This window comes from Daktulosphaira vitifoliae, unplaced genomic scaffold, assembly GCF_025091365.1.
Source record: "Daktulosphaira vitifoliae isolate Bord-2020 unplaced genomic scaffold, ASM2509136v1 Scaffold_1, whole genome shotgun sequence".
Taxonomy (NCBI): domain Eukaryota; kingdom Metazoa; phylum Arthropoda; class Insecta; order Hemiptera; family Phylloxeridae; genus Daktulosphaira; species Daktulosphaira vitifoliae.
In genome coordinates, this window is record NW_026099572.1 from 77,071,890 (window position 1) to 77,092,504 (window position 20,615).

The 20,615-nt window shown below is 24.0% G+C and overlaps 6 protein-coding genes across 6 annotated transcripts in view; 2 read left to right on the forward strand and 4 right to left on the reverse strand.

The window, feature by feature from the left end:
- Nucleotides 1-250: 250 nt before the first annotated feature.
- LOC126904223 (dynein light chain 1, cytoplasmic) lies at nt 251-1,788 on the forward strand. The gene is made up of 3 exons (XM_050683019.1): nt 251-423; nt 562-689; nt 1,331-1,788. Exons 2-3 carry the CDS (start codon nt 582-584, stop codon nt 1,490-1,492), a joined length of 270 nt encoding a protein of 89 aa, XP_050538976.1. The 5' UTR covers nt 251-423; nt 562-581; the 3' UTR covers nt 1,493-1,788.
- A 733-nt stretch (nt 1,789-2,521) lies between these two features.
- Nucleotides 2,522-7,411, reverse strand: LOC126904218 (2-methoxy-6-polyprenyl-1,4-benzoquinol methylase, mitochondrial). Its single transcript, XM_050683004.1, has 5 exons — nt 7,177-7,411; nt 5,360-5,509; nt 3,455-3,785; nt 3,283-3,394; nt 2,522-2,712 (listed from the first exon to the last, which is right to left on the reverse strand). The coding sequence occupies exons 1-5, from the start codon at nt 7,298-7,300 to the stop codon at nt 2,611-2,613; spliced, it is 819 nt and encodes a 272-aa protein (XP_050538961.1). The 5' UTR covers nt 7,301-7,411; the 3' UTR covers nt 2,522-2,610.
- Nucleotides 5,715-7,180, reverse strand: LOC126904208 (U2 small nuclear ribonucleoprotein auxiliary factor 35 kDa subunit-related protein 2). Its single transcript, XM_050682995.1, has one exon. It carries the CDS (start codon nt 7,128-7,130, stop codon nt 5,865-5,867), a length of 1,266 nt encoding a protein of 421 aa, XP_050538952.1. The 5' UTR covers nt 7,131-7,180; the 3' UTR covers nt 5,715-5,864.
- A 6,582-nt stretch (nt 7,412-13,993) lies between the features above and the next one.
- LOC126895256 (dnaJ homolog subfamily C member 30, mitochondrial-like) lies at nt 13,994-15,501 on the reverse strand. Its single transcript, XM_050666909.1, has 2 exons — nt 15,387-15,501; nt 13,994-15,319 (listed from the first exon to the last, which is right to left on the reverse strand). Exon 2 carries the CDS (start codon nt 15,065-15,067, stop codon nt 14,465-14,467), a length of 603 nt encoding a protein of 200 aa, XP_050522866.1. The 5' UTR covers nt 15,068-15,319; nt 15,387-15,501; the 3' UTR covers nt 13,994-14,464.
- Nucleotides 15,502-15,518: 17 nt separating this feature from the next.
- LOC126895257 (actin-related protein 2/3 complex subunit 3) lies at nt 15,519-16,643 on the forward strand. Its single transcript, XM_050666910.1, has 4 exons — nt 15,519-15,706; nt 15,791-15,973; nt 16,035-16,230; nt 16,340-16,643. The coding sequence occupies exons 1-4, from the start codon at nt 15,701-15,703 to the stop codon at nt 16,495-16,497; spliced, it is 543 nt and encodes a 180-aa protein (XP_050522867.1). The 5' UTR covers nt 15,519-15,700; the 3' UTR covers nt 16,498-16,643.
- Nucleotides 16,644-19,084: 2,441 nt separating this feature from the next.
- LOC126895253 (uncharacterized) overlaps nt 19,085-20,615 on the reverse strand; it is a 39,948-nt gene continuing 38,417 nt past the window's right edge. The window contains exon 8 of the mRNA XM_050666906.1: nt 19,085-19,651. Within this exon, the coding sequence (XP_050522863.1) occupies nt 19,609-19,651 (43 nt within the window). The 3' untranslated portion in view covers nt 19,085-19,608. The remainder of the gene's footprint in view (nt 19,652-20,615) is intronic.

Consider the following 20,615-nt stretch of genomic DNA (forward strand, 5'->3'; position numbering starts at 1 on the left):
TACATTATATTATAATATGTAAATTTTATTTGTTGAAAAAAAAATAAATAGCGATTCATTGAAGAATTAATTTCAGATTGTTCAAAGTTTGAATTACTTATAATTAGACTTGCCAAATATTATACTGAAGAACGTTTTTGGTATCATGGAATAAAAAATCGTATATCGATTTGTTGGGTTGATGGGTCGACGATAGTAAAGTGGCTGATAGAAACCGCCGTTTCCTAGCCAATGAGAAAGTGAATTTTCGCTCTAACAGAGTTGTTAACAACACTCTTCGTCATTTATTTTATCGGCAAATATTCGGAAGTTATTTGTATTTAGTTGATTTAAAATAGAAAATCGTTCTTCACTTTAGTTCGACTCTAAGAAGTATTATCTAAAGTCACTATTAGATTGTTCCTTAAATTTCTTGCTAGAAAGGTAAATTTTTTCAATATTTTATGTAGTTATCTTATTTAATAGGGGGATATTAATTTATTAAAAATATTTCAAAATTAATTTTTTTTTTTTTTTGAGAAAATTTTATTAGAGTTAAGTATTATTATTATAATTTTTCAGTCAATTAAAATATTTGAAAAATGTCTGATCGCAAAGCAGTTATAAAAAATGCTGACATGTCTGAAGAGATGCAGCAAGATGCAGTTGATTGCGCTACCCAAGCCCTGGAAAAATACAATATTGAAAAGGTATAATTAAATGCTTATTTATTTCTATTGATAAAAAAATACATTTAAACTATATAATTTACTTCTCTTTATTATAACATTATATTTTTAAATTATACATTTCTAACTTAAAAATAAGAAAATGAATCTACTGTAACAAATAATATTTTTGATATTATTATTTTACTCTATAATAATTTTATTTAATTTTTAGTAATCTAAATTTATTGTTATTCTATTTCATTCTACTTAAAAATATATTATATATAGATAGTTTATATTATCAAAACCTTTTGAATAAATTGTTATTCAAACTATTATTTACGGGAGGTATTTGTCACGACCACACTCTAAAATGAATTGTTGATATTTACTCCTTCACTGTAAAATCAAAAACCGACGTCATGACGTATTTGTCATTTGGATGTATTAGTTAAAGAATTTCTCACTCACCAAGTCAGTGTTGTCAGCTCTGTAGTCAACTTAGATCATAGAGATGAATTTGAATAAGTCGATTCATTCTTCACCGATAAAATGGAAATTATTATTATGAGATCAAATTATTTTTATATCATTCAATATTGTATATTAATATAATAATTTAGTATTATTATATTATAATTCTATTTTATATTGAAATGATTAAAAACAATGTTTTTCAGGACATAGCTGCATACATAAAGAAAGAATTTGATAAGAAGTATAACCCAACATGGCATTGTATTGTTGGTCGTAATTTTGGAAGTTATGTTACTCATGAAACGAGGCATTTCATTTATTTTTATTTAGGCCAAGTGGCTATATTGCTATTCAAGAGCGGTTAAATTCTTAATTAAGTACTGCACATGTCCCCTTCCAATATGCAGAATTTAATTTATAAAACTACCTAAAATAATTATCTAATATATAATACCACTTACTCATATAATAAAAAATATTTTTATGAGCTTAGTTGCATCGTTTTTTATTTATATTTATTTACATTAAAATTATTCATTAACATTCTAACATTCCTCAAATATTTATTTTAATGTTATTTTTAATTTTTGATGAAATAATTTATTGGAAGGGTTTGACAAATTTTCTCAATACTAATTATTTTTGTTTGTTTATGTCTTTTTCTTTCTTTAAAAGATGTGCGAGTAGATTATAAATATTTTCATGTGGTCCATTAAGCATGGATTATATACTGAATTTTCCTCGCCAATTTTAACTACCTTTTATCTGGCTNGATTATATACTGAATTTTTCTCGCCAATTTTAACTACCTTTTATCTGGCTACTCTCATTCTTGCATTACTATTTTATTGAAATTATGTTATTTATCTACACATTAAATACAAATTTTATTAGTAATTTCATGTCTTCAATTATAATATAATTGTAATTATTTCTAGTCCATAAAAAAACAAATGTTTTTATAAAACATGGGACTGTTTTGTGTGTAATTTGAATAGTTATTATTTAGGCTGTTGGGTTGTATAAACAATTTTTTTAATTATTTTACTTGTGTATCCTTTTATTTATGATATTTTACATCCCACAAAACATGTGCAATCCAGCATTACAATGATAATAGTTATTATTTCAATGCAACGAGAACATGCCAACATACTTAAGATAACAGTTAAAAATGGATTAAGTTGTTATTGTTTAATTATGTATAATTTTTTTTTTATTATTATTATTGATATGTTTATGGTACTTTTAGATCTTTGAAAGTTATTTTTAATTATCGGTATTTTTTTTTAAACATAGTTTTTTACATTGTATTTTGTGTTCTCTGACTGGCGTAAACAAGAATGTTTCAAGTAGCGTCTTAACTTTTAACAATTAAATAAAAATTTACTAAAATTAAATTAACAGTTCTATATTCACATTTTAATTATAGCATCATAATTGATTATTTACACATTGTTTTTTTATTTTATTATTATTACATTCATATTTTAAATCCTGAATGAATTGATACTACACCAAATGTTAAATTTGTATATGTAACACATCGAAAACCAGCTGATTCAATCATATATTTGAAATCATCCTGAAAATTATATAGATAATTTATAAGAAAAACATATTGTTAAATAAATATAATTCTTAAACTACACTTACAACTTCAATTTTGTTTATACTGTATGAAAGTTGTTGAAAATAAAAAGTATTGAGTCAAAATAATCATTTAATTAAATAAACCATTATGTAGTAATAAGAAAAACCTTTAATATTTAGGAATTTAAAAACAATTTTGAATCGGCAGTATTTTACTTACAATATTAGATTAATTTCTTTAAATTGTATTTAATCACGTAACATGTGTAGTGTTCTTTTAAATTACAATAAATTTTATAATAATCAATGTACTATCAAAAATTACTAAATAAAAACAACTAGAGTTTAATCAATGTAATTTCTGTCATTCTTTATAAAATTAAACTTAAAAAAATCTTATTTAATTTCAAGGTTTGCCTTTTATAATTCAAGAGGAAAATTTTATTGAGACAGCAATAAAATTTTAATATTTAAATAGTAGTTTTAAATTATGATTCTCTGTGGATACTGATAATTAAAACTAAGCAGGTAAATATTAATGAAGTCTATTAGTTTAACTTACTTGAGGTGGAAACTTTCTTATGCTTTCTACTAAATATTGATAAGGTTCCCATTGACCAACAATTAAATGACCCATAACGGGAATAACATTAAATGAATATTGATCATAGAGCCTAAAGTTCAGAGAAATAATAATTATTATTTTAAGATATATAAATAATTATTAACTGTACCATCTTAAAGGTTCTGGGTTCACTTGACTAAATTCCATACAAAGAAATCTGCCTCCTGGTTCAAGTACTCGATAAGCTTCATCTAATACTTTATCAATATGCGTTACATTTCTTATTCCAAAGGCAATTGTGTATGCAGAAAATGAATCTGACTCAAATGGTAACAATTCTGCATCACACTCTTGCCAAGAAATAAGTTCATTATTTAATCTTAAATTTAATGCTCTCCTATTTCCTTCTTTTAGCATAAATTTATTAATATCAGCTACTGTTACATACCCATCTCCTTCCATATCAGATATATAATTTAAATATCTAAAAGCAATATCTCCTGTAAACACAAATTATCGTACATAACACTAAAGAAAAATATTTTAACAATTTTAAAATAAAAGTGAGTAATATTTTATAAACCTATAAAATGAGTATTTTTAATAAAAATTGTTACATTTTTTTTTAGACTTATAATGAAATTTAGTTTAACTGTCTTCGTCTTTTTCCTCGCCTTAATTCCAACTACTTGGGGTCGGCCACCCTTATCCTAAACTTCCACTTGACACGATCTCCCACATCCTCTACGCTCACATCAGCTGTCCTCATATCACATTCAATAGCATCCCTCCATCTCTTTTTTGGTCTTCCTCTACCTCTTCTTTCTTCAACATTCATTTTTATAACTGTTCTTACAGCTTCCGATTCTTTTATCCTCAAAACATAACCTAACTATCTAAGCCTATTTTCTCTCATCTTATCCAGGACGATTGACACTACACCTATACTCCCTCTTATATGCTCGTTCCTTATTCTATCTTTTCTAGTCACTTCACTCATCCATCTAAGTATTCTCATCTCTGCTACACTCATTTTGTGCTCTCCTTTCTTGTTAACTGCCCAACACTCTGAACCATACATCATAGCTGGCTTTATTACAGCCTTGTAGAATTTACCTTTCGGCCTCATTGGAATTCTTTTATTGCATAAGATGCCAGACGCTTTTCTCAATTTCAACCATCCGTACTCAATCCTGTGTCTTACATCTTCGTCAATACCACCGCTCTTTTGCACAACTGATCTTAAATACTTAAAACTTTCCACCTCTCCAATCACGTCCTCGCCTATTGTTGCTGGTCTACTTATTTCACCTACCCCGTGTTCTCTTTTATCAAACTCGTACTCTATATACTCTGTCTTACTCCTACTTATTCTCCATAAATAGAAGCAACTAAAATTTTTCAAACGAAATTAATTTTTAATATAATTTAATACTCGTAAATGTAGAAAAATAAATAAATTTTATAACACTTTATTATTTGGTAGAATAAAGAAAATGTTTATATTACAATATATAAATCTATTTTGTTAGTTAATAATCAGCTTTTAATAGAAATTATTATTAAGTTTTTAAATAGTTTTATTTTTCATAAAAAAAATAATAGTATTTGTTCATATACACAAAGTACATAAAAAATTTAAATTGGTCTTTTAATTGCAATAATATTGACAGTTTTGTGAAAAGTTGGTTAACTTTCAGGTTAATTATCATTTTAATTAGACATTTTTAGATACTTTTGAGATGTTATTGTTGTTTCTATAGGTAGCTATGTTATATTTATGATATGAATTTTAAGACCACATACATTTTTTTTTTGTTTTATGGTCTATTCAAAAATTACAATTTTTGACTTCACTGTTTTTTCATAAAAACTGTCTATAATTTCATAATAATAATTTAATCAAAAGGGTAATTAAGTACTGCAGTACTAAATAAAATATTGTAATACTACAAAAAATGTACCTATCACCTTTTTTACTGTTAATAACTTTATAACTAGAACTCTTTTAAATAAATATTTAATTGATTAGTAATGTATTATTAAGAAATGCTAAAGTAGATAAAGTATGTACCAGTTCCTCCAGCAACATCTAATAATCGTGTCTTTGGGGTTGGATCTAATACCCTTATAAGTTCATCTTTCCATAACCTATGTATTCCACAGCTCATAACATCATTCATGGTATCATACGAGTCTGCTACATTTTTAAATACTTGGTACACTAAAAAATTTTTAAACAAACATTTATTTTTTTATAATTTCTAATGTATAAAATAAAAAAAAAACATAAACATTAGATTATATTTAATTATTAATTATAAAAGTTTATACAAACTAAAAATAAATAAAACATTTTCAATTTTCTTATAATACAAGTAAATAGATGTTTCATAAATATTTATACATTAATATCACTCATAATTTGAATAATGCTTTAATACTTCACAGTTAAGGTTAAGTTATTATTATAAGTATAATGAAAAATTTTAATTTCTAAAAATATCTTTTTAAAATGATCAATAATACAGTTTTCTAGATCTTATAAAATGTATAGAATAATTTTTTTTTCTGCATTTTCAGTCGTCATCACTAGACCAGTTGAATACTTCTAAGTTTTTATCATGTTTGTTAGGAGAATTTTCCCATTTAGATTTCTTAATTTTATTTTTTTCAGATGTGCAGTTATGTCTTTTATTTCTGTCAAAAGAATTATTAGTTTTTAAATTTCTTGAACTATTACGACTATCTGACCGATCTCTTCTATTTAAATTACCACCAGTATTATCTTCATTAATACTTTTTAATTTTTCATCTTGTTTTCTGTTGTGTTTTGATTGGTACTTAAATCCTGGGTTTTTGTATAAATGTAAGTAATTACAATTTTTTCCTTTTGGACATAATTTTCTGAAAAATAGTCCACAAATTGCTTCAGACCAAGAAGGGATATTACAAAACTCAGCAGTTATTTGACGACCACCATAATAACGTCCACATAATGATCTATAAGCTTTCAGAGCATATCGTTTACTTCTATATTGCACATACACATTACCTAGAAGGTGTTGTTCATGATTTCTACATACATTAAGCTCAATAATTTTTCCATAACTTTTAAGTTCAGATACTATGTCATCATAAAATTCATAAAACTTTTCATATGCTTCTTTTTCATCACATTCTAACCCAATATCAATATCAAATTCTCGTTCATATCGCATATTTAGTTCAAAATTCTTATAAAAATTTGGAATTAATAAAGTGTCACTTAAACTAGGTCGACAATGATTTCTGGAACAGTTATCTCGAAACCTACAAGCAGCTACTTTAGAAAAAAATGGACAAAGTGGCTGATCAGGTCTGGTGTTTGAATAGGTTTCTAATGAACTAGGTAGAGGACCTAAGCCACTGATATACATCTCAATTTCTTCCATAAATTTTCTATTTATCTCTTCCTGGTATTTTTCTGCTGCAATCCTTTTTTCTTCATTATCTTTAATTTTTTTTTGTTCACGTTCCCATTCTTCTTTAATTAGTAATTCTTTTTTAGCTTTTTCTTGTTTTAAATTCTCTAACTTCTTTTGTAATAGTTCCCATTCTATCATAGCCTGCAATTCTTTCTCTTCCCATTTTTTATATTCTTCAAATTCTATTCGTTTGCTTTCTTTTTCTTGAAATTCTTCAAGCTCATTTTGATTTTTTAGCCACAATTGATAAGACGGGGATTTTGAACGTTCTTCTTCAAATTTTAATTGTATTTTTTTATATTCAATTGCAGCAACCTGTCTTTTTCTTTTTCTTTGTAATTTCTTCCAGCGTTTACGAGTTTCTCTATGTTTACCCATTAGTTTACCTATTTATTTAAAAATAAACATTAGATTATTTCAATACCTTTTTGTGACTTTTCTGATTCTTCAATTGTTTCAAAACCAAAATGAGTTTTAGTTGAACAAAAAGCTGTATATTTAATAAAAGTAGAAAAATTTCTCTTAAGATTTTTCAGTGAAAGATGCATGACTTAAAAACTTGAAGAATAAAAATTTTAAAAATTAAATGAATTATTTTAAATATCTGTTTACACAAAAACAATTACGTCTATGAAGTAGCTACCGAGACAGAGCGCCTAACCACTATAACTATAAATGATAAGGTAACAGTGTTCATTAGGTTGCCTGACTTTAAGAATTCAAGAGATAGAAGTACGAATAATTTTAATTATTATTATACAAAAAAATGAACTGCAAAAATGTATAATATATATAATAATACATTTTGATAATAAATGTTTTTTTTAATTTCGTAATTATTAAAGAGATTATCTCCTAAATTATTTTCTCTGAACTTTGAAAATGTTTAATAAAAATCCTTATAAAAATGACACAGTAATATATAGAAATTACATAATAAATATGTATTCTAAATTAAACATAAATATATAAGTGTGTAAAAAAAAATATTTATAACATGTACAACAATTTTATAAATTATACCACTATATAAAAAATGTATACAATTAAACGCACACCACACACAAAATAACGGTTGTATAATACAACCGCTACTTTAAAGAAAATGATACATTTATAAAAGAAATATCAAAATAAAAATACTCTCAAGTATTTTTATATTCAAATAAACTTATGTTAAATTCAGGTGAAATTAAAAATAATTTTTGTTAAAATTTATGATTTATATAGCCGCATGTTACAAAAAAATTTGGAATGTTATAGACTGGAAGTAGCAAACACAAATAGAGTTAAAAAATTAATAAAATACAAAGTAAAATTATTTACCTTTGCAGTTGAATATTTTACCATAACAAATCTAATTCGACAATAAATACTTTAAAAATATTAAAAATGAATGATTTTAATTGTTTGTATGGATAAAGCTGTTTAAGCTACTATTTATTTGATTAAGGGATTTTTTTCAATTTTTGAGGGTAATATCTCCAACTACATACGAATTGTAATCATTTAACGTATCGTTAAAAAAAGTAGGTTAAGTAAGAGTTGGAAAACTAAATCACAGCTACAAAAAAAAAAACACATAGTAAAATAATATTAATATGAATAAAAAAATTGTTTTTATGAGGGGACACTACAATGATGGGATCTCTGATATTTATTGAAGTTAATGAATCTAAATCAGGTAAAAATCAAATGATTTGAAAATTTTTTCTAACTTTTTTAAATAGACGGATTCGAACCTGGTACCCTAATAGTAAAAGACATAAGCGTTACCGATTTTATAACTGTTCGTCGGTTGATAAAATAGGCAATTTATGCTTATTCAAATATTATAATTACTTTTTTAACTAAAAAAAAAACAAAAAAATTAAAATAAGTTTAACTTTTTATGTCTTATGAACTTTATTAATTAGATTATTTAATAATCATGAAAGTCAGTGTATTCCCCTTGTAAGATATTTTAAAATAAAATAAAATACAAAACACAGAATTTTAACACAAAAATAGCATAAATTTGAATACGGTATCCATTTTCAACAAGAAGAAAATCTATATTTCGATTTTTTTTTTTTCATATTAAAGTATATAATATAAGTTTTAATTTAAGATTAAATAAAAGTATCAATATTTCCGGAACATTTTCAAAAATTAAATTGAAAAAGCTTAATTTGTGTGCAAAAATTGTTTTTTTGAATTTCCTCTGCGGGCAGGTTTAGAATCAGATTTTCAAAAAAATTATATCAAATGAAAGAAAAATATCTAAGATTTCAATATAAAAAAATTATTTTAATTTGTTCATTTTTCAAAAAGTTATGGCAGTTTTAAGTATTAAAATATTTTATGTTAAACAGTGATTTTTACATTAAATTTGACGGCCATTTTCCCATAGAAGAAAAGGTGTCGAGACAATTTTTTTTTTTTTAAACTCATAGTTTTTATTGTAAGCTTTAATTTGACAAATGCTTAAAGAACGCAGTATTTCGGGAACATTTTAAAAGTTAAATTGAAAAAGTTCTCCTTTGTATACATATGTTTTAAGCTTTAAACACCCCTGTATAAATGAAAAATGTCCAATTTAAATAAAAAGTATGATAAATGAAAGACGTATATAGAAAAAAAAATTGTGTTGATACATACATTTTTTGAAATGTTATAGCAATTTAAAATTGAAAATTTAAAATCGAAAAAAGATAATTTTAACACAAAAATAGCATTTTTTTAAACTACGGCAGCCATTTGCACATAGAAGATAAGGTGTCAGGACAAATTTTTTTTTTAAATTTATGGTACGTAACATAAATTTTAATTTGACATATGTTTAAAGGACGCAGTATTTCATTTTCAAACATTTTTAAAACTTAAGTTGAAAAAATATAATTTTGTAAAAAGTTGCTATTTTGAATCTCCTCTTGAAATGAGTCAAATTTTCAAAAATATTATATCAAATAAAAGAGAATAACTTAAGGGTTCAATGTAAAATAAATTATGTTGAGTTGTTCATTTTTTAAAAAGTTATGGAAGTTTTAAGAAAAAAATTGTAATTTTTTTGGATATTTCCCCCATTTACGTGGAATGATGGATTTTTTTCAATTTTTAAGGGTAATGTCTTCAATTAGATACGATTTGTGATCTTTTGACGTATAGTTGAAAGAAATCGGTCAAGTGAGCGCTGAGAAAAAAAAACCCAGCACAGGGGGGTCGCGGCACAGTGGTAACATGGCATAGTTGGGTCAAGTATAATGATACCTGACAGTGATTAAAATCACTATCATAATAAGCGCTTCAATGCAAATCTTTAGATTGTGTTTAATTTTAAAAAATTGGTGGATTATACAATATATATATCGAATGAAAGAGGAACATAAATATTATTTCGCATAAGAAAATTGTATTGATCCATACACTTTTCAATAAGTTAAAGCATTATAAAGTTAAAAATGTAAAATATAAAATTGAGAATTTTCACACAAAAACAGCATTTGGTAACTATTTTCACTGTGAGGACAAAATAAAGTCCGAAATTTTTTTTTTTTCATGATAAAGTATATTACATTAGCTTTAATTTAAGATATATATAAAAGTGTTTGAGTTTCCAGAGCACTTTCATAAGTTAAGTTGAAAAAGTTTTCATTATGATTCCCCCCCCTGTGGGCAGGTAAAGGGTCAGATTTATAAAAAAATACACCAAATTTTAGGTAAAGACTTCATGCATCTATAAATAAAAAATTATGTTGATAAAGGTGTTAACTGACAATTTGAAGAGAGAAAATTTTAGTCAATATTTATTCAATTATTTGGAACTATTAATTTTTAAAAAAAACTCATATTCAACTATTGTAATATTGTCAATAATTACTTCGTTTTCAAAAAAAGTTACTCAACACTTTCATACATTCATATCTTATTATATATGTATATACATTTTTAAACAGAATTATTTTTTAACACTTAAATATATTAATGTAAATTCAATTTTATTTAATTGTTTTTGGAGGATGTAGAAATTTATAACAAATGAGTTTACATTCATTACACTGGGCATAAGATGTTTTTTTTCAATTAACTTGCGAGGCACATTATATGTGCCTCATAATTAAGCTATATTGAATTTTATTTAAATCAATTAAATACTTTTCAATGTATAATATACATAATTGAACGACTAACCATTAAGAATTAATGATGTTTACTTAAATTTATAATTTTTTTTTTTTTACAAAAAAATAATTAAAAATAGCAATAATGAAAAAACATTTTTAAAAATTTGTCCAGGAGATACTTTTTATGGAAGTGTAAATATTATAAATATATTTGAATTCAGTTGTAGATTAGATATAATCAGTGGTGTAGTCCTAAAAATGTTTATGGGTATACGCCTATATAATGAATAGAGAATAACGTGGGGGGCTCCGCCCCCCACACCCCCCATTGCACTTTACATTTTCTACATACAATATTTCACATTATCAACAGTGATATAGTCGTAATTTGATCAATAGATAAGTTAAAAACCTAAATGAGGAAACGTGGGGAATTTCACCCCCACACTACTTTTCAAAGGCCTTAACTATAACATAGTTTTGGGAGACGGAATACAAATATTGTGATGTTTTAACTGTGTTAAAAATATGTATTTTCTAATTATTACATAATGCAACTAAAACTCTTAACCCTCCCAGATACGGCCTAGCTCCTTCCAAACTATTACTCGAATATTTTTACTGACACTTCTAAGTTCTTACATAAATTAAATTTCATAGTCATATAATCGATATGTGTATTATTAGATACTGTTATATTTTTTATAAATAAACAATAAACTTTATGCAGTAATAAAATAATCTTACAATTATTGTTTTCAAATCGTTAAATCATAAATGAAATAAACGTGAATAGGTACATGTTAGTACTATCTTAATTCATTATAGGTAATATATTAAATACTAGATTGGTTGGTAAACGGTTTATTACGGAAAAATACAAATTACCAATTTCAACAGCTATAGGTTAACCCAATAAATTTCAGTTTCAACTTAGTATGTGCTATATCGTTAATTTCTGATCGATGTTTTAAATTTTATCAATAAAATTGTCGTGAAATGATAAACATTATCCTATTTATTTATTTTTGTTTTACATTTATATTCTATTTTTAAAATGATAATAGTCTCGAGCCATATTTGTATGTTTATAACTTCAGGTATATGTTTATATGTGGTATGACTGTAGAGATTAAACAAACTGATAATAGTTATTCAAAATTTGTGTTTTATGACAAACGTACCTATATTCGATACCCACGTATTACTTTTTATTTTATTCTTTAGTCTATACTCTTTAACTATTTTATAAATACGTATATGCACTAATAAAAAAACTAATAGTGGATATACGCCGTATACCCGCGTATCACTCATGATTTTATAAGTATACGCAATAACAGAAAAACAAAGAAGTGGGTATACGCCGTATACCCGCGTATACGCTCCACAACACCTCTGGATATAATCAAATTATTTTATACTTTATATATTAAAGATAAGGCAAAAAATTTACCAAATATAGTACATTGAAGTTTTTAAAATTTGGCAATTTTTTGAAATCCATCAATATGCATTGATTTTCATGTATACAGGCATAATAAATTATTTGATACAATAATTATAATAAAAGGTGCTGTATAATAAATTAATACCTATATTAAATAAATAATAAATCTTACATCATTGAAAAGGCCACAAAATTTATACTTTAAAAGACATTTTTAAGTTGTTAACATTGAGTTAAAACAAAATACAAACATTGTATAAAGTAATATTGCTCTATGCAATAAAGTTATTTTTATAAATTACATTAAATTAAAAATTATTAATAATAAATCCCTTTTAAAAAACTAATTATGTAACTTAATGTACTTCATAAACCAATGTGGTTATTAAAATCTTATCAATGGTTACAATTCAGATAACTTTGGGAGCCAACTTTCAGACATGATAAAATGCATTATTTTTTAATTCTAGATTAATAGTCGGCAATTTTATGATATTGTCCCAGATGGTTATTTCTGAGAAGGCTTAACAGTCCATAATTAATAATAATTATTAGAAATTTTGTATGAAAGAATTGTATCTATTATTTTACTGATATTAAATGGTTTACATAGATTGATATTAGTAAAAATACCCAATAGAAAGTATCCTATGAATACCTATTAAAAACATATGCTAGACAACTAGTTTCTTGTTTGACCAAGTATGTCGACAGCTTTTGAAAATAATCTCTCACAAGAAACTTATGTTTTTAATTTTAAGCTTTATAACTTGGCAAATATTGAATATATTATTGATAAAATGGCGTTTAATTTGTTTTTTCATTTAAATTATTTAGGTATAATTTAAATTATCCACAATGAAATATCTGCAACAGAAAACACAAAAAATGTTGATATTATCTAAATTTTACGTTTTTATCACAAGTCTTTTAATAAATAGTGTACACAGTGTTTATGATTATCAATGAGGATCATAGTCTTTTTTGATAATCATAAATCATACCATAATCAATACCTAATATGTATTTATGATTTTAGTGCAGTGGCTACATAATTTTTGGAACCCTAAATTTTCAAGGGGTTCGTTTCTTATTTTCAAAAATCTTTATGGTCACCAGTGAAAAAATATAATATTCAAGTATAATATTTTTTAGATCAACATTGAAACTAAAAACTAGAAAAACATTAAATCATAAATTCAATTATTATTGCTTCAAAAAAATTAAAAAAATAATTTTTTATCGCTATATATTGAGAATAATTATGTATTTTTTTATTTTGATAATACCCTATAAGGATTTTAGAAGAGTATTTAGAATTATTCTTTCAATTAAGTAAAATCCAACTATCAATTTTTTTTTTGAGCATAAAATTTTTGTTGTTTTGGATAATATGGATATTGTTTTGTCAAAGAGATTGAGCTAAAGACATTTTTTNTAATTTTTTATCGCTATATATTGAGAATAATTATGTATTTTTTTATTTTGATGATACCCTATAAGGATTTTAGAAGAGTATTTAGAATTATTCTTTCAATTAAGTAAAATCCAACTATCAATTTTTTTTTGAGCATAAAATTTTTGTTGTTTTGGATAATATGGATATTGTTTTGTCAAAGAGATTGAGCTAAAGACATTTTTTAAATTTTCATCTTACAGATATTCCTAAAATACAAATAAATTTAATAATGTAGTTTGATTTTCAAGGTATGGATTTTTACAATGTTTTTTATTTACAATCTGTGTTCATATAAATACAATAATTAAGATTAAACACAAAATTTAATTAGGATGTCTCATAACTTAAGGATTTTAATTGACACTACTTCTAAAATAATTTTTAGTTATGACAATAAAATTATAGATACAATCTTTAACTGGAGTCACCAATAATGGTGTTAGAGCTCTTACAAATAGTATATTAAAAAATACCCTTGTTAAATTAGAAAGGGACACATACAAGTAATTAATACTATTATATCATTTGATGAACATTTTTTGCATAGTTAAGATTCTATAGTTAGTTTGAATAAGATCAACAAATTAAGGAAAAACAATAAAATTTGATTTTTTAAAACAAAGTATTAATAACAAATTATTTACATATACATACTTAAATTAAAACAAGTATTGGTAACTGTGCTAATTACAAAAGTATTTTATTTTTTCTCAAAAATACTCTCTATGTCATCATTATTACTGTAAGTGTGTAAAACTAAGTCAGCAATAAATGCCAAACAGTAGAATCCAAAACAAATGATAAGAACTACAGATGTTAGAGAGTTTTGTTGATTTCTAAATTGATCAAATTCTTTATTTTTTTTAACCCATTGTTCATTCTCATGCTTACGTTGAATAGTTTTTGAATAGTGACTTCTAGCCCACACATCAAAATTATAACTAGTGTATGAAATTTTTGTTTTTTCGACTTGATTTGAAGATTGTGTCTGATCAAATGGTCTTTGTGTATAAGAATGTTCTTTATTAAACTCCTTACTTGTACCAAGATCATACAATTTCCTTTGCCGAGTATTGCTTAATACTTCATAAGCTGCTGTAATATCACGAAATTTTTGAGCAGCATTTTCACAGCCCTTATTTTTGTCAGGATGATAAATCATGGATAACCGATAGTAGGCATCTTTTATTTCCTTGATTGTAGCATTTTTAGATAATTCTAGAGCTTCATAATGACTTTTAAAGGCATAACATATTTTTACAAGATTTGTTCTTTGATTTAATATTTTAAATGTGGACCACATATCAAAAAAAATTTTAATTTACTTCAGTGTTTAATTTACATTTTAACAAATCAAAGTAAATTTATTGAATTGAAATCATTATAAAGCAATAACTATGTATCTAGGATAACGATTTAAAAAATTAAAAATAAATTTATTTTTAAAATAAATTAAATACCTACTTAAGAGAACATTTCATTTAATATCATCATTATGACTATATATTACAGCTTTCACCTTAAATTATTTTACAATCAGCAGTTGATAAGTTATCTATTTACAAAAAAAGATAATTTATTATAATAAAGGAAAAAACTTTTAACAAAATAAATTTACCTACATGTAGCAGTGTATTTTTGTAACTCCACAATTTACTGTATAAAATTTTAAATATTACCAGTATTTACAAAATAATTTTTATTTATTTAAAATTCGTTTTTATTAATTTTATGTTACATTCAGATTTTTTTTTAAATTATCAATGAATTGTTGTCTTATCAGAAATAAGATATTATTGAAAGTAATGAATGTAATCATGGTTTAACAAATATGAAATTATAGGTAGAATATCTATTGAAGTTAAGGAATTGTATATAATTATTTATCATCCACTATTCAACTTTTCTTCAAATTAGAAGACTAGTAATCAACATAATGCCTGTAAGTTTAATTTCAAATTAATAAAATTAATACAATTTTGTTAAATTTGTATTGATTGATATTTAATTATATAATTTGTTCTAGGCTTACCATTCAAGTGTAAAAGATTATCAACATTTAACTGGGAATATGGCTATTGTACCCATAAAATCCCAGTATAAAGGTCCAGCTCCTTTGTTAAGCATTAATAGCCAAGATATAGATATTATTGATGAAGCATTATCATACTTTAAAGCAAATGTATTTTTTAGATCTTACGAAGTTAAGGTAAATTTTTTAAATAATTAATGATAAATATCTCATTTTTACTACCATTTTATATTTTTAGAGTGAAGCAGATCGAGTTTTAATTTACATTACTTTATATATAACAGAATGTTTAAAAAAACTTCAAAAGTGCCAATCTAAAGATCAAGGAATGTCTGAAATGTATTCACTTGCTCTTTATAAATTTGATATTCCTGGTGAAGCTGGATTTCCATTGAATTCTGTTTATGCAAAACCAGCATCATCCAGTGAATCAGGTAATATTTAATAATATTAATTAAAATAAACAATACTAAATTTGATAAATTAAGTAATTTTTTGAGTAAAATTTTAGTCTTACTTAAAATTAATTGTATTATGTATTAGATGTCATGCGTCAATATTTAGAACAACTTCGAAAAGAGACTGGTCGTAGAGTTTGTGAAAAAGTATTTTCAACTGATGATGGCAAGCCCTCAAAGTGGTGGCTTTGTTTTGCTCGTAAAAAGTTTATGGAAAAATCTTTACTTGCTCCAGGTCAATAATTATTTGATTAAAAATTTATTCTGTTATATTTTAATCTTACATTAAACTTAATTATAAGTAAACAATAATTATTATTTACTACTTTAAAATTTTATTTTAACATTAATAAATTTTTATAAATAAAATATATTTATTCTTATCTAATTTTTTTTTTACAAAATTGTATTTATTATTTTTTAAATATTTAATAAAAAAATCTATCTTATTTAAAAAAATCATGAAAAGTTAACCTTTTCTACTCAACTTTTAAAAATGTTTCAGAAAAACCATGAACTTTAAACATACATTAAATTAAAGCTTATGTTACATTATAGTATATAACATAAGTCTAATAATATTTTGTCCCAACACCTTATCTTTTATAAGTAAACGACACTTGAATTTCATCAAAAAATCTGTATAAAATATCACCGTTTAAATTTTCTATAATAATTTTTTTTTTTCAATTTTATATGCCTGTATTTTAGGTTGATAACTAATGTCATATATAGGATGGTGAGGGAGTAAATATCCCCATTACCCCTTTTTATAAAAACAAATAATAAATAAGATTTAAATGTTAGTTATATATAATTATTTACAGGGAGAATTTTTGTTCCTATAGTCCATCCAATAAATATATTACAAGGAAAGGGGCTGCCAAAATATAATATAGGTTCAGATATAAATAACTTATTTAATTTTCATCTGGATAAGTATAATAACAATATGATTTTATCTCTGAAGCTTTACTTTTATTATGTGTTTTTTTTTGTGTGTCTGTTACCACTTTTTCTCAACTCTCACCAAATCAATTTTTTACAAAGATCACAAAATTTTCCTTATTCCCCATTTACGGGGGAAATCTTCAAAAAAATTACAAATTTAAAAATTGCTAATTTTTTCTATTTGTTTACTTAAAACTGCCATAACTTTTTGAAAAATATATGGATCATTACAATTTTCTTTTTATAGATACATGAGGTATTTACCTATAATTTTGTCTATTTTTTATAAATATGATCCTTTACCTGCTCACAGGAGGGGATCAAAATGATAACTGTTTCACAAAAAAATATTTTGAGTGTTCCAGAAATACTGATACTTTTATAAATATCTTAAAATATAGCTAATGTAATATACTTTAATATGAAAAAAAAATTTCAAACTTTATTTTGTCTTCATAGTGAAAATGGCTACAGTATTCAAAAATATGCGTTTCTTATGATTATAAATTTAATCATTGTCAGATATCACTATACTTGTCCCATCTATGCCACGATCCCACTGTGCTACCGTTTTTTATATTTGCCATAAAACAAATATTTGATAATTAATACTCATTAATATCTCATTTATATACATAGACATATATAAAATACAGATGAAGCTAAATTTTTTTGTAAAATCCATTAACCCAGCTGATTAAAAACTTGGGGTTTGATTTATCTACTTGAGTTTGTGAAAAATTGAAGGATTTATGTACAAAATAGCTTCTATATACTCGAGTATAAACTCTATTAAATAATATTTTCAGAGAATTATAGAAAATTTTTCATAAGATATTATATATTAATTACTTTCCATAAAATATAATATACATCGATAAGACCAATCATTACTATAGTGATAACAATGATATTTTATAAGATACCTGTGTCTTAAAGAGTTTATAGTTTTCTAGATTTTTAGACTGTATCATATTATATATATATACATTTTTTTTTATGTCTATTATAACTTATTTTCAGCTCTCACTGGACCATTTTTTGATAAACAATAAAACTTGAATTTTGGTATAAATATTACTAGTCGTGGGGTAAGATGATTTTGTTAATGGGATAAGTTGACATACCTTAGCTTAATTTTAGGTTATGTTTAAAAATATATTATATATGTATTCTCCAATTAAGTGTTAGTCACCGTCTGTCCTCTTAAAAAATGTTGGTTAAATTATATAATTTTTTTATTGGTCTTCCATTAATAAAAAATAAAAAAATGTAGTGTAAAACTATTTAAAAGAGGAAATTGTCCTGATTTCCTACCTTATTGGTATTTTAATAAATAATTATAAACAAATTATTGTATATATAGACATTTTATACACAAATAACAAAAAACCCAACTTTCCTCATTTTGTTTTTATTCAAAAATCTTTCCTAGTATATCTTTAAATTAAATAAAACTTAAAATTCCTATTTCTTTTTATTTGTGATGTTTTTCTTTTGCTATTACAATAAAAAAATTTAATTATTTATTCACGCTCTAGCTAAAACCTTGTGTCATAAAATAATATGTCGTTTTTGTAAAAATGGTATAAGTGAGATTTAAAACATCATATGTGATTGTTTAAATTATTTTCAAAAATTTTGTCGTTATTTGGTTAATATTTTTTAAAATATTTCCATAAAAGTTTGCAAATATTACTACTATATATTTTAAATCCAAGAAGATCATCTTGTATCCTGCTCTTTTTTATTATTAAAAAAAATACACAAAATGATGATACATTTTTATTTATTTCTAAAAGCATCAAATTCATTCATAAAAATAACGCACAGCCTATGGATGCAATAAAATAAGATAAATAACGCCTAATTGTAAATTAATAATAATTATTAATGGGTTATTATTTAGGTAGTTTTAAACAATATGTTTTAATGCAAGAAAATAATAACAACATACTTATATCATTATAAATCAAATTAAATTATTAATACAAATATTATAGTAATAAATTTATAAAGATAATATTAAACATTAAGTATTTACTATTACTAGTATTCATTTATAAGTGAAATTATAATTTAATAACTGTAAGCATTATGATTTACGGTTTAAAAATAAAAATGGTTATTTTCAATAATTTATCAAATAAATGAGTATAGAATAATTATAATTAAAATACTTAGCTAATTTGTTGGTTAATTACTGTACATACGTTAAATTACTCAAATAGTCGAGTTATGAAATGTAGTCTCAAAATTTATTAATACATTATCAATAATATAATATTTTACTGTAGTTCGTTACAAAGTTTTCAACAATTCTTTGGAATGTTATTTTTCCTTTTTATAAACATATTCAAAATTATTAAAAACATTTTCCAAGTAATAAAATATTTTATGGTTTTAAAGTTCTGAAACTGTTTCCTTTGATTTTGTTTTTACAGCACTAAAAAACCAAATTAATTAAATAGTGAACAAATATAATTTTTACATTTAATTTAATGATTTTATCTATTTTTAAATTACTGGGAATCATAAGGTATAAGTTATAAGTTATAATCTAAGCAGGAACAGATTGAAGAACGGTATTAAGATAGAATTCATAGGCGGACATTTAGTAAAATTTTTGGAGGTGGGGTTAGAATAATCTGAAGTAAAGTGACCCGTAGTTGACATAATAATAATAATACAAATAAAATTTCGATATAAGCGTGTACAATTAAAAAAATGGCGGTCTAAACCTCCAAAAATTGGTTTATAGAAGGTAAAAAATGATGAACTTTTATGAATCAAAGTTGTAGACTTTTATTCATATACGGAGATCGTTATTTACCAACTATTGAAATTCTTCAATAGTTAAAAAAACACTCTTTTAAAGCACATTGAACCTAAAAGTTAAAAATAATTTTTAGTTCAATGTGCTTTAAAAGCGTGTTTTTTTAGTTTTTTTTAACTATATTTATTTTTTATTTTTTAGTTTTTTATGACATCACTGTCACAGTCACAGAGTGTTTATTGTCAATTATGACTATCAATAGATATAATTTCTGTATTGGCAGTTAGTGTATTTATAAACACACAGCAATATGTCTTACTATTATTAATAATAAGAGCTCTATACCTGTGAATATCGTCATAAAAAACCAATTAGCTACCTGAATTTGTAATTCCTTATGTATTATACACGTATATTAACTCAAAAAAATTTGAATCTTTAAATGTTTATATTAGTTGTCAGAAATATCGAATAGTAACTATCGAACTATTCAATAGTCATTCAAAAACTATTAAAATAATAAAAATATACGATAATCTATTCTAAAAATATAGTTTAAAAAAACTAAAAAAACACGCTTTTAAAGCACATCGAACTAAAAAGTTAAAAATAATTTTTAAAATAAGTTTAAAAT

Bases quoted from the DNA above. Each gene is read 5' to 3' on its own strand.
- LOC126895257 (XM_050666910.1), top strand. The intron at 15,974-16,034 runs GTAAATTTTTTA...TTATATTTTTAG, and splicing joins TTAGATCTTACGAAGTTAAG to AGTGAAGCAGATCGAGTTTT. The intron at 16,231-16,339 runs GTAATATTTAAT...ATTATGTATTAG, and splicing joins AGCATCATCCAGTGAATCAG to ATGTCATGCGTCAATATTTA.
- LOC126895256 (XM_050666909.1), bottom strand. From the start codon at position 15,067: ATGTGGTCCACATTTAAAATATTAAATCAAAGAACAAATCTTGTAAAA.
- LOC126904208 (XM_050682995.1), bottom strand. From the start codon at position 7,130: ATGGGTAAACATAGAGAAACTCGTAAACGCTGGAAGAAATTACAAAGA.
- LOC126904223 (XM_050683019.1), top strand. From the start codon at position 582: ATGTCTGATCGCAAAGCAGTTATAAAAAATGCTGACATGTCTGAAGAG. The intron at 690-1,330 runs GTATAATTAAAT...AATGTTTTTCAG, and splicing joins AAAAATACAATATTGAAAAG to GACATAGCTGCATACATAAA.
- LOC126904218 (XM_050683004.1), bottom strand. From the start codon at position 7,300: ATGCATCTTTCACTGAAAAATCTTAAGAGAAATTTTTCTACTTTTATT. The intron at 5,510-7,176 runs GTATTGAAATAA...AAAATTTTTTAG, and splicing joins ATCAGAAAAGTCACAAAAAG to TGTACCAAGTATTTAAAAAT. The intron at 3,786-5,359 runs GTACATACTTTA...TTGTGTTTACAG, and splicing joins AGATGTTGCTGGAGGAACTG to GAGATATTGCTTTTAGATAT.